This window comes from Rattus norvegicus, chromosome 16 (genome assembly GCF_036323735.1).
Source record: "Rattus norvegicus strain BN/NHsdMcwi chromosome 16, GRCr8, whole genome shotgun sequence".
In the NCBI taxonomy this organism is placed as follows: domain Eukaryota; kingdom Metazoa; phylum Chordata; class Mammalia; order Rodentia; family Muridae; genus Rattus; species Rattus norvegicus.
Window position 1 is genome coordinate 12,670,034 of NC_086034.1, and position 13,920 is coordinate 12,683,953.

Here is a 13,920-nt window from a genome sequence, read left to right on the forward strand (position 1 = left end):
TAAAGCAAGTTTGAGGGCAGCCTGAGCTGCATACAAGCCTGTCTCAGAAAAAAATTCTTTAGAACTTAAAGCCAGAATCACAGCCTAAGGCAAGAGGAACTAGAGAACAAGCCCATCTCAAAAAAACAAACAAACAAACAAACAAACAAAAAAACAAAACAAAACTGCACTTCCTTTCAGTCTCATCCTTTAAACAGCTAAGCAGAATAAAGAAAAAACTAAGAATAACGTATTTCACGGGAATACACAAAATATAATGTGCTAGTCAGAAATGTTAGCTTAAAATTACTGTAACCATGTTAAACATAATTTCAGACGGTTATTAAGTATGACAACTACACGTACCCCAATGTCCTCACAAGGTACTTAAACATTTCTCCAATATGATGTCCACTGTCACATATTAGAATGAAATTAATTCTGTGTATTAAATATATAAAAATAAGTGTGTTTTATATCAGTCATCATCAAGAAGAGGAATATGGCATCTACTTAAGCTTCTATCTTTCAACAAATAGTCCCAAAACTATTCACTGTAGACATTTTTGCAAGATTGTTACTCTCTGAAGCTGCTCAAATTTTAGTACTGATGAAAAAAGGAGATTCTTCAAAATGATTTGAATCCAGTTTATTCTTCAAGCTCTTTCCTCAAACCTGTCTCTCTCTTAGAAACTTAACCAGGCCTGGCCTACTGTGTTCTTCAGTCAGTAGTTTACACAGCCAGACACCATGCAAGAGTAAGGTCTTCCTTTAAGATGGCCGATATGCTGTATTTTATGGTATGTCATCATTAAAAGTGAGTACAAGTAAAAAGAAAACAAAAGAAACTTAACCAACAGCTAATTTTCCACAATTCCCAAAACACACTCCAAAGTGTCCCTCTTTTCCAAAGAACACCATCTTTTCAGTAGTTCTTGTAGTCACTCATCCTGCCGTCCCTCCAGTCAGATATCTCACAATTCCTCTTCATCTTTAGTTAGCTGGCATTTCCTTCTGAAAAAGCTCCCTTATTCCCATAAGGTAAAACCATGTGCTGCCATAGGTGTTTTCATAGAGCCTAGTACTGGGCTCCAAACCTCAATATACTGTTTGTCATGCCTGGAAAACTATGTGCTTCATGAAAGGAAAGGCTATATTTTTTACTCTTTTATGTGCATAGGTATTTATTGTTACTACAGTTTTGGTACTATATGAGAAAGGAGAATGAATTTTAACTACCAGTTTGTTTGTTTTTTAAACTTTCATTTCTGATATTCTAAAATTCTATAGCTATGACATTAAAAACAAACTTTTTAAGAAAAATTATTATTTAGGACTGAAGTGGCTTAGTGGATAAGAGCACTTTTTGTTCTTGCAGACAACCTGGGTTTGATTCCCAGCAACCACATGTTCTCACAATCTATAATTCCCATTTCAAGGAATCCTCACCTTCTACCCTGTGTAGACACCAGATACACACATGGTGCACATACATACATGCAGGCAAAATATGGGTGTGAGAAGGGTTGGGAGAACAGGAGGATATGTGTAGAAAGGATTAACCAAAATAAAAGATGCATGGAAAAGCCTTTAGGAAACCCCCTATTTTGTAACCATGCATATGGGAATACATGCATGTGTGTGTACATGTGTGCATGTGTGTTGAAATAGAGATGACTTGTGTGGGTAGCTAATGAAGTGAGTTCTTAAATATAAATCTCAGAGACAGGTATGAGACTTCCCTGTGATTCAGGGAAGCCCCAAAAGCCCCCAAACCATTACCGGATATTAATCATCATTGTCTTGTTTCCATATTATCACTAGATGTCAAGTCCTACTGCTGAAGACACAACACACTTGGGTGAGGACAGAAAAATTCAGCTGGAGCTGACTTTGAAACTTTTTTCAGCTGGTTAGATACACTGCTTACCCCATGATAGTGGCCTGTCAGAATGAGGGGCCCACTAATAGTCATGGCAGTTATGAGTGGCTAACAGCCTTCTAATTGGAATCAAGGCCTGTTCCACAGGAAAGAATTCAGGTCTGGTACAAGAAATCTGGTCAAAAGGCCAGGGCTATATGAAATCACAGGGTGGAACTGATTATAATAGTAATGTTTTGCCAAATAGGTAAGGTGTCACACTATCTTCTATGGTTCTGTTAATACCAATAAATTAATGTTGCTCTCAGCCTTAGTCAGAGAAACTTCTTACTGCCATGAGTAGCAGGCAATGGAGACTGACAAATGGCTACAGTGCTGGGAATAAGTGACTGTTGAGAGCTCAGCCCTAGATAGGACATCCATCTCAACCCTGCAAAGGCTCAGAAATACTACAGAAAGGAGGGTAGAAGAACGCAAGAGATGGGAGGTAAGAAGAGTGCTGAGAAAGTCTGTCCTGTGGGCATGGCTTTAGCACTCATGAATTCACAGGAGCTATGTATGGTTAGCTGCACATGACCTGCACAAAACCAAGCACATCAGGATTACAGTATGGAGTGGGGAGAGGCTTTGCCCCTAGCTAAAGAGCTAGTTGCTTTGATGGCTGTGGAGGAGGTAAAGTTGGTCTTCTTTAGGGGCTTGGCCGAGGGTAAATTCTTACAGATGGCTTCCTGCCCATGCCCATGCCCACGCCAGCAGCACTAGCTCAGAACCTATTATAACTCATAAACTAAGTTATTTTTTAAAAATTACTTAGGGGTTATTTTTTAAAAAGAGGAAAAGGAATAAAAAGAAGGGGAAAAAGGATAAGAAAGAAAGAGGAGGAAAAGGAAGAAAGGAGGAGGAAGAAGAAAAAAGAGGAAGAAAGAAGAGGACAAGGAGGAAAGGAGACTTTGAAGTGGCATTTACCATTCAACCCACCAGCCTAAATAATAAAGCAATTCTATTACTAATGAATTATTATAATTTTAGAAGCATCTTCCCAAATTATATATCCTATCTGTAACTTAGCTTCTAATTCCTCCCCACTTCCAAAATGACTCCATTATGAGGGTGTGCTTTGCACTGTCGGGTGCAGAATCTCTGAGCACATGCGTGGATATGAGAGGCTGTTTTTGTCTATTTTCTAAGTCACAATTTTTATTTCAAAATTAATCTTTAGTATTTTTCTGACCATTAAAACCTTTCATGTAGAAATTGAATAGACATGTTTTACGGGGATGATTTAATTCTTTAAATGCTAGATCTGGCACAATTCTATCAACACTCTAGGATGTTGTTACCTTGTAGAACCACTGACTCGATTCAGTGAGTAAGAAAAAGATCAGCCAAAACTGACACTCTCCCACTTTGGACCTTCCTATCTGAAACTGTAATAATCAAGATCGAACGGAGTTGGAGAACCAACACACAAAACAAGACAAGAAGGCGGCAGTTTAGAAATGGAAACACCAAACGCAACCACCTCCTCTTTGAAAAAGCAGCAAAGGCAACTTACTATTGGATGGCCTTTAACCAAGCAACAGACATTTAGGTGCAAAAGAAATGACCTCAAATTAACAATAGACCTCAAAATAAAATGTACAACTGTAAAATTCCTACATATTAGGAAAGAAAACCTGGTGTACCTTGGATTGCAAATGTGTTTTGAAATACAATATGCATGTGCACACACATTCGTGTATTCCAAGAAAGAAAACCTGCAAACAAACTTTATTTCTAAAAGTCATCTTCAAATTTTAAAAATAACCACCATTTAAACACCATTTAAGAAATTAGAAAATACACACTAGAAGAAAATATTTCCTATACATGTATCTGATTCAGGACTAATATCTCAAAATACAAAGAACTATTAAAATTCAACAATATAAGGATAACTCAACTTGAAAAATTAGCAAAGATCTGGGTACCTTAGCAAAGATGAGACATAGATGGAAAATAGGCATTGAGCGTTGTAGGTCACTGGAGAACTGTGGCTTATAACAAGGCACCACTACATACCGAATGGTTACTGTCCAAAGCACAACCCTTAGTGCTGGTGAGAGTGCAGACCACCATGAACGCTCATTCACTGCGGGCAGAAACGGATAGTGGTAACAAGTCACAGCAAGAACAAATCTCGGAGAGGGAAGAGCTGATTTGAGGATTTGACTTTCTAACTTTTTATGACAAGCGAAGACTGAGATCCACTGAGTTCTTAGTGTGAAGGCACCAAGATGAAGGAACAAGTCAGTGCTGGAAATAAGTACTTGACGATCAGAAATTTCCAAAAGTTAATGAAATATTAATCTACATATCCAAGAGCTCAACGAACTCCAGACATAATAAACCTAGTCACACCATCATCTAACTCTGAGAAGCCAACATCAAAGTGAGTGTTTGTTTAGATGACAAAGAAGAGTGACTCCTGATGGTAAAGAAATGTTAAATAAGAGTTGAGTTCTCATCAGGAAGCAAGGAGTCAATGTCTTAAGAGAAAGACGACCAACAAAGCATTCCACCTCCAGCACAACAATCCCTAAGATAAAGGAGAAGTTTAAGACAGAAGCCACTCCAAGAGAATAGAATCTGCTGCCAGCCTACCTTCCTTCCCTAGAAGTCTGGGTGATGCAGGAGAATACAGTACGTCTAGATGTTTGCCTTCAGTAACAAACATATCAAACCAAATAGTCATCAAGGAACCAAAGGACGTGGGTAAAAACGTACTCTAAGACCTAAGAGGAATCTATAGAATATCTACAGATATTAAATTATCAGTGTAATTTTTTTCCACAAAGAAAAGTCCAAGTCTAATTTAAAATCAGTAAAAAAAAGTCCTTCACAAACTCTTCTCAAAAATACTTATAAAAGGTGACAGCTCGCAATTCACCCTAAATGACCTATAACCAAAACAACATCCACCTCAACAAAACTAAACTAGCACTTGAGAATAGATACATAAAAATATGTAACAAACAAATGTAAAAGGCGCATGCCAAAAAACTGAATAATTCAAGAAATAAATGGCTGGCTAAATATCTCCAAGTCAATGTAGTAACAAGAATGATAGGAGGGGGAGTCTACTGAAAAGTCACTAGAGAAAACACAGGATGCTACCATGATAGATATTCAACAAAGGGAGGGGAGAAGGGAACTGGGAGGGAAAGAAGACAGGGACAGAGGGTGGGGGTAAAGGACTTAAGACCTGAGGGCCAACAAAGAATAGATATAGGCAACATCAGAAAGTAGGAGGTTGGAAGGACCATCCAGAATGTACCCTAGACCCGGGAGGTGAGAGACTCTCAGGACTCAAAGGGAGGGGCCTTAGATGAAATGCCCTACAGTGGGGAGAGGGAACTTGCAGAGTCCACCTCCAGCAGAAAGACAGGGCACCAAGTGAGGGGTGGGGTTGCTCTCCCATTGTCAAATCTGAGCCATAATTGTTCCTGTCTGAAAGGCCTGCAAGACCTGCAGGGACGGAAATGGAGAAGAGCCTAAGGGGGAAAAAAAAAAACGCCCAGCAACAGGCCCAAAGTGGGTTCCAGCTCAAGCAGAGGCCCCAAGACCTGACACCATTACTGAGGCTATGGAGTACTCACAAAAAGGAACCTACCATGACTGCCATCCGAAAGACCCAACAAGCAGCTGAAAGACTCAGATGCAGATCTGTGTACACAACCAATGAACAGAAGCTGCTGACCCCTCTGTTGAATTAGGGAAAGCTGGAAGAAGCTGAGGTGGAGGGTGACCCTGTAGGAGGACCAGCAGTCTCAATTTAACCTGGACCCCCAAGATCTCTCAGACACTGGAGCCAGGCAGCATAAACCAGATGATACAAGGCCCCCAACACATACACAGTAGAGGACTCCCAGGTCTGGGTTCCCTCAGAAAGATGCACCTAACCCTCAAGGGACTGGAGGGCCCAGGGAGTATAGATGTCTGGTGGGGAGGGGGGTGGAGACATCCTCGTAAAGAGAGGAGGGGGTGGGGAGAAGGTGTGGGATGTGAAACAGTCAGAGGGTGGACCAGGAGGGAAATAAAATCTGGAGTGTAAAAAATATATATATTCAACAAAGTCTAAGCAGAAGGGAATGTCTTCAGATTTAAAATGAAATCTATTTCAAAAACAAAAAGCAACAAAACAAACAATACCTTTCTCAACAGTAAATGAATATTTTCTCCCTAATATCAGAAACAAGGCATAGATAGCTATTGGCTCTCACTACTGATATTCAACACCATGACAAAAGATGTGGCAAAGAAAGAATGAAAAATATTCTATGTGTACAAGAAAGAAAACTATACAGATTGAAAAGGACAAAGTAAAACTACCTGTTCTCAGATGAAGTCGAGTATACATAAAATCCTAAGAGCTAAGGACAAAGTTAAGAGTCCTTTGTATAACAATAAATTATTCATGGTTGAATATTATAATGGAGTAGGCCAGTGAGCCACAGAGTTTTATAAAGTATACATAGAGGGATGAATGAACAGGAGCTGATCTGAGTCTCAAACTAGTGACTTAAAAATACTTCACTTAAGGGGTTGGGGATTTAGCTCAGTGGTAGAGTGCTTACCTAGGAAGTGCGCAAGGCCTGGGTTCCATCCTCAGCTGGGGGGGGGGGGGGTGAGAAAAAAATACTTCACTTAGAAGTGACGATTAAGAGTGAAAGTGTCACGCCCCATACTAGGACTCCTAAACCATAAAGATCTCACCTATAGAAATGCTACTGGAAAGGCAATGCACTTAGTTAAGAGCTAGATTTCAGTTTTAATTAGAATAACCACAAGGAGGGCAGGGCTGTACGCTTTGTTAGGGTAGAGAGAATTCTATATAATGTAAACATTTTAGGAAAAGAGAACTATTGGGAGAAAATGGGAGTGGAATATTAAGCAGGGTAAAAGAAAGAGGTGGCATTATGATGAGAATAGCAGAGGACATGTGGAGCAATAGTTCTGAAACAGCAGGCAAGCTACTGATGAGACACAATGCCATAATGGACTATGATACCCTGACAGAATGCCATAATGGACCATGATACCCTGACAGAATGCCATAATGAACTATGATACCCTGACAGAATGCCATAATGGACCATGATACCCTGGTGGTTTATAGTCTCAGTCTTTAGCACTAAGTAGAACACAGAAAATGACAGTTCTAAGGCCTGTTGTGGTAAATTTCTTTGTGTGACACCCAACCTTGTATGTAGCTCAGGCATGATTAGAAAACCCAGCACAGACATGGGAATCTTGAAGATAAAATGAACCAGTCAAGTACTATCAGTGAGTTCAGCCAGTCCTGAGGGAGCTCCATGCTGAATGCATCAGATTGGCAATCGCAATGATACTGTTTGTGCTCTCCCCTCAACACAAACTTCTGGGAACTAGCAATTCACAATCACAAGCGCTTTAAAGCATATCAGCTCTAAAAAGAGATTTGGGAAAATGCTATATATTATCTTTCACTAAATTCTTCAAAGTCACAATTTATAGAAACAGGTAAAATGCAGCCACCATTTAAACAAATAATTTAATTTGTTCGTTCTTAAATTTACCTGACCAAAGAACTCTCTTCTGTACCTGCTAATATATAGGGAATCAGAGTTTAGCATTCTGGACTTTACTGGGGGGGTGGGGGGGGCGGATGAGGTGTGTTTTCTACCTTTACTCAGTCTCAGTTGGGACATTTCTAAGGACAGAGACAATTACCTCCATGCTATCCATTCCGTTTCTTTAATTTTCTATAAATTTTATTTATTTATGTGTCTGGATGTTTGTTCCTATGTATATCTAAGTAGCATGTGTGTGCATGGTGTCTGCAGAGTTGAAGAGAGTATGGTATCACCCCCTGGAACTGGGATTAGAGAGAGTTGTAAGCCACCATATGTTGGTTCTGGAACTTGAACTTGGGTCCTCTGGGACAGCAGCCAGTGCTATTACTGCTGAGCCATTTCTCCAGCCCCCACACCACCCCCATTCCATTTCTAATAGGCTAAGGTCCAACTATGATAAACCTGAAGAATGGTTCTCTGAAAATGCCAGACTCTGTCATGCAAACTTCTGCACTGCCCTTGTTCCTGGCTGAATGCTCACAGCTCTCTTTCACATGCCCCACTAAGACACTAATCCCCTGCAGTCTCCAGGTCAGAACTGTAGGACTGATTCAAAGTAACATCCTTACTCTGTATTATCCTAGATAGAACATACAAACACAGCTGCACACGCATGGTAACCCTTTTCAATACCTTTACTAGGCACCCATTATCACAGCAATAACACATGCTTTCTCTCCGCAGACTATATATTACACATATATGTGAGAAATGGCAGACACAAGTCTTTCCCTAGCTTCAGTGTAAAGATGTCTACTATTAAGCCATATCAATGCAGAATTCTATCATCTTTAACACAATAGTCCAAGAAGTCATTCCCAATCCACAACTTGCACTTCTCGTACTATCTCCAAATTCTCATCAGCTCAAGCCTTTAGGGAAGCATACATTATACAGGCTACCAGTGAGTATTAAGTGAATGAAAAAGTTTTAAAACTAAGCATTTGTTATGGTTTGAATATGACGTCTCTCTCACAAGCTCCTGATCCAGATGGTAATGACATTCTAGGAAGTTGGAGAATGTATGGGAGGAGATTGATGGAAATAAACCATTAAGGCCGAGCTTTTGAAAGTTATAGCTGGCAGTTAGCGCCAGCCTCGCTCTCTACTTCCTGGTGTGTAGTGACGTAAGGAACCTCTGCCATTTGTTCCTCAAACCACGAGCTCCACCATTCCCTCCGAGCCCTGATTGGCTCAAACTTTGAAATTGGGTGAAAACAACCCTATCCTGTCTGTTAGCCATTTCTGTTGGGTGCTACGGTGACAGTGAAGCAAAAATAACACTCAATGCTTGTCACTTAGTTAGGCTTCATACGCCAGCCTTAGTTTAAGTCACTATAAACACATATGTAAGATTAGACAAGTGGGATCCCATCAGTGGTCATGAAGGCCATCTTTACACCAGGCTCTTATCTGGCAGGATTCACTCTGATGTTGCTCCCACCAAAGCCATAATGCCTAGAAGTACTGTATGCACTCCCCAGACTGCCCAATTACACCTTCTATGTGCTTGCTCCAGCACAAAGACTCACTTGGATCCCATTTTTCCTTAATCTACTGAAGAATATTTTATTGACTAGAACTTGTTCAGCTTAGGCAGAAGAACAAGAGTTAGGAAAATTACGGTGCCACCCAGTGTATGTCCAAATTTCTCTGTGTTTGTCTTGTATGGGGACTACGTCCTGGAGAAACAAATGCCCCATCTTATACATACTGTGTGTGCTGACATGTCAAATGCCCATCTTATACATACTGTGTGTGCTGACATGTCAAATGCCCATCTTATACATACTGTGTGTGCTGACATGTCAAATGCCCATCTTATACATACTGTGTGTGCTGACATGTCAAATGCCCATCTTATACATACTGTGTGTGCTGACATGTCAAATGCCCATCTTATACATACTGTGTGTGCTGACATGTCAAATGCCCATCTTATACATACTGTGTGTGCTGACATGTCAAATGCCCATCTTATACATACCATGTATCTGCTGATATGTCAGGCTTTGCTCTCGGCCTCTGCTATAAGGACCCTGAGCAACAACTCTACTTCTTGCTTTAGAGAGCACAGAGGAACATATACTTTTCTTCTATTATTTTTCATCTCAGTTTTATTATTTGCAGTGTGATATGCTCCATGATAGACATAAATACTTTGTGGAATGAGATATTCAAAATTAGAATAAACAAAACCAAACCAAAACTGCCATTGTTAACCACAAACCCACTACAGCACACACCTTTCCCTGATCCATGAATACTCACAGGAAAGTCTCTTTAAGCCAGCTCACAAATGGTACAGCGAAGACTGAGGTGTGCAAAGGCTTAGAGAGACCTAACTTGCAAAGCTAATCTACAACAGGGGAAGCTCAGGTGTGAATGGCTGGGAAGCCATTATAGTAAGTACATGGTCTGATCCAATCCATACTACTCCCTGTTACAGAATGTAAAGTCCTTCTGGTGTCACATGGCCCCCTTTAACAGTATTTGTGGAATTTTATATTTTTAACTCATAAGCAAAATAAAACCAGTAACTTAGTTGTTACTTTGTACAATATTATTTCTAAAAAATATAAAGTCAGCATTCATTAATTCTGAAATGCAGAGCCCCACCCCAAGTCAATCACAACTTAAAAGTGCATGTCACAAATGCCATTTGCAAACCTGTGAAAAAGCTACTAAAAAAGATTTCAGCTAAAAAATGATTAGTTATTGTAACAATTACATATGTAACAATTACATATCACACATAACCTGAACTGGTTTTGGTGCTTTGAAAACCAGGCAAAATCAGCTTGGCAATAGAACTGTTAGTCAGGTTAGGCAAGGACAGACACGAAGGCGCAGTTAGAGCACACTCACCTGCTCAAGTCACTTTTTCCATGGTGATGATAGTGATCAGGATGGCTAAGGTGGTAATGGTCCTGTCCACTCCACCTCTGCGATGGCCTTTTCCAAAATCCGTCCTGCGACTGTCGGACATTTCTGTCTGTTCGGTCAAAGCGGTTCATATTGTCACAGTCCACTGGGCAGATTAAAAAGCAACAGTCTATAAATATGTGTACACTATGAAAAGTCAACTGCTATGGCCTGATAATTAAATGCTGCTAAAAGTATTTTTTTACTTCTAAAAGCACCAGCCATGTATGCTAGTGAATCACAAAATAACATTTTCCAAAGAAAACTAGTTCTTACAGTGAGAACTGAACCTTATATATCCAAAATGAAGTAAATTATACTTCTCTATCAACCACGTAAGTGAGCAACTACTGTTGGACGGTTGTAAAATACGGGGAAACTGCTAAAATCCACTTACATATTCCCAATACAAAAAGGTAGATCTTAAGAACAGCACAGGACCCATTCTTACAAAGGAATGCTCCAATTAAGTTTCTCAGCCAAGAAGCACAAATTTAGCTTTCATCATACATGATTGTGTTTTTAAATAAAGCTCACACTTTTAAACAGTAAACTGCTCGAATCTGTCTGCAACAGGGCTGGCTCAGAAAGATTAAAATGTTACTGAAAACAAAGCCAGTGTTTCTTAACAACAGTCGGCTCCTGAAATCCAAACACCACAAAAACTCCACAAGAATCCCTGAGGCACCGAGCCTCTTCACTCACCCAAACGCAGTGCTCTCACATCTCGGAGCGCTCTCTGAGAAGGCTACTTGGTACAAGGGAGACATTGTGTTGCCGGCTGCCTACTCAGACATAGTTGCACGCAAGGCGCCGCTCAAACAGGCCTTCCTTCCTGCCCCACTCCCAGCCCTCCCTGTGGGAAGCAAGCCCAGCCTGCCCTGTGACTCCATCTTCGCTCAGTGCTTACATAGCTACTGAGTTAGGACTGTTACTAAAAATACTCGTAAACACTAACCCATGCCATGAGACAGGAAGGGCTTCACTAGTCCAAGAACTAAATGGAAAAGTTCAGAATTTCTTGTGATAAAAACATTTAATATAATCGTGCTTTTTAAAACTTAAGTGCCTGTTATCATTAACCAGACAGATACTTGGCTTTGAAATTAGCTGATTATCTCATTACAGAAGACGAAAAAGTTGCCCATTTTACAAAAGGATGATGCAGAAAAAACAAAACCAAACGACTTAAGCGTGCTTCATAAGCACACTGAAGGTCTGTCTGCAGTCATGAGGAGTCCGTGCCTACTGATAAACAGTGTTCTTTTGTAGAAATCTCTTTTAAAAGAAGTCTAACATGTGAAATTACTTCCAATAATTTGTCATTTTATTTTTAAAACTAAGAGAAGTTTAAGTTTGGCTATGGAAAGCTGAAGGGTAATAAAGGTGTAAGGACCACTTCATTGCATAACAGCCGTAGAATGAGGTGGCAGAGGCTAAAAAGTTAATCTTAAAAGTCTAAAGTGTGTTTCTGCTTAGTCTCTCCTGCAACATCCCGAGCAAACACACGGAGGCTCACACTCACAGGTGCAATGAGTCCCAGCGTACTTCCCCCAGCACTAAGACACTCCACAATTCAGCAGCGCTACACAGCTGCCTTTCACATGCTCCTTTAATTTGGGAAAAGAAATTTCCAGTACCATAGGAATCTACTTCCTTATTAGAATGACCTGATATACTGCTAGAATAAAGATCAGCACACTGCAGAGTAACAAGAGGCAAGCAGCCCAGGCCAGCAAGTCACATGTGAGAACAATGACATCACACAAATTACTGTGCTGCTTTGGTGGCCAGACTCCAAACTAGGAATCCTTACTGAGAGCTGAACTCAATCTTAGCAGCAGGATAGCTGAGAGACAGACATCTGCCACTGCAACAGACGGAAGTTCAAACTTTCAGACATAACTTCTAAGGACTCTCCTGGGAGTGCTGCGTCTATACTTCTCAGGCATCTGCCCATCCTGCGCATCTCTACAAACTTTACAATCTAGCTAAGATGGCAATATTAAAATATTAGTGCTGGATATCTAGGCAATACTAAGAGAGTCCTTGACAGAATAAAAGATACAAAATAGAAAAGGAAGTAAAAACAACAGAGTCACAGAGGGAGATCACTAACAACCTGGTTCTGGGGCCCACAAAGAAGAGCACGGTAAGACTACAGGGTAAGGAAGTTCCCTGAAGAATGAACGCTGGTGGTACCTATGGGAAACCTCAGAGGAGAGGAAGTCTGAAGCTACCGTACGTAACTCAGAAATACTGGAGCTAAGTTAAGACGCTGATTTAAAAACACCTTTCAGCCAGACGTGATCCTAACCAGGACCTGAAGACATTTCTGGAGAGCCATTTCCTTCCTTCTGAAGGTGGACACTAGTTCCAACAACAATGGCAGCATCTTTTAGTTCTGGTACTGTAAGAGACAGATAGTCAGGGTGTTAGCGCACTGGAGAGGGAAAAGGGTCTAACACAGCTAACAGAGCTTTGTGGTGTGAACATGGCTATGTCAGACTGGGTGTCATGTTCTCTGGTGTGATAAAGGAACACAACATGGTTCCAAATGTATCCTAGCTTTTTCTCTTACAACTTTCAAGTCCCAGGAGAGTGCCGAGGACACACGTAATAACTGTTGTATAAGGAACTGGCTGAAAGATAGGATGGGATCATGACTCCCAGTGCCTGAGGGGAGGCATTTTTTAAATTTTATGCTATCAAGAAAGTTTTGGTCCTGCCAAGGTTGGACCCCCCATGTAGGGGAATGTCAGGCTGGGGGCAGCAGGAAGTGGGGTGGATGGGGAGGGGATCACCCTTATAGAATAAGGGGAGGGGGGTGGGATAGAGGGCTTATGTCGAGGAAAACAATAAAGGGAATAACATTTGAAATGTAAATAAAAAAAATCCAATATAAGAAAAAAAAGAATTTAAGGGAATCTTAAGCAGGAAAAAAATAAAAAGAAAGTTTTCAATTGCAATTTCATTTTTAAAATGAAAGAAAAATCATGTAAGTGAAAAAATCGTAAACTTGAATTATTTCACACAGTACTGGCATAGAAAGATAAATTTCTATAAAAAAAAACACACATAACTAGAAGCAAGCAGAAGTAAGCTAGCCTCATGCGTCTCAATACAAAGTGTAGCAGAAATGTGACCTTATGACTTGAGCACAGGAAAAGTACAATCTAGTCAGCAAGTGTTAGACAAACATCCTTTCAGCAAAGTCTAAAGTCTAAACAGACTGGCTAAAATGATTAACAGTATACAGAGAAGACATTGACTAGGGCAAGCCACTAACCTGAGGATTATACTCTGATGTAACAAAGGCCAGGTGTGTTTTGTGGGCGATGGGCTGGCCCTTAGCATTTCCTAAACAAGAGGAAAGGTAACACGGCTGCATTTCTGACATACCAGAAATATTGAGAAACACCCTACAACAGAAAGAGGCACTCTACAATAGAGAGAACCAATTACAAACATCCAAAAGCC

The 13,920-nt window shown here is 40.4% G+C and overlaps 1 protein-coding gene and 1 non-coding gene across 11 annotated transcripts in view; one reads left to right on the forward strand and one right to left on the reverse strand.

Moving 5' to 3' along the window:
* Ccser2 (coiled-coil serine-rich protein 2) overlaps positions 1 to 13,920 on the reverse strand; it is a 112,672-nt gene that overhangs the window by 36,660 nt on the left and 62,092 nt on the right. For 7 of the 10 annotated variants that reach the window (XM_017600329.3, XM_039095013.2, XM_039095014.2 and 4 more), the window contains one exon: positions 10,384 to 10,546. In XM_017600329.3, the coding sequence (XP_017455818.2) occupies positions 10,384 to 10,546 (163 nt within the window). Of the gene's footprint in view, positions 1 to 10,383; positions 10,547 to 11,145; positions 11,314 to 12,733; positions 12,851 to 13,920 lie in introns of those variants that run through there. The other 3 variants (XM_039095016.2, XM_039095015.2, XM_063275368.1) reach the window with 3 other exon arrangements.
* LOC120097586 (small nucleolar RNA SNORA15) lies at positions 682 to 808 on the forward strand. The gene has a single exon (XR_005495156.1). It is a non-coding gene; the product is annotated as a small nucleolar RNA SNORA15 (small nucleolar RNA).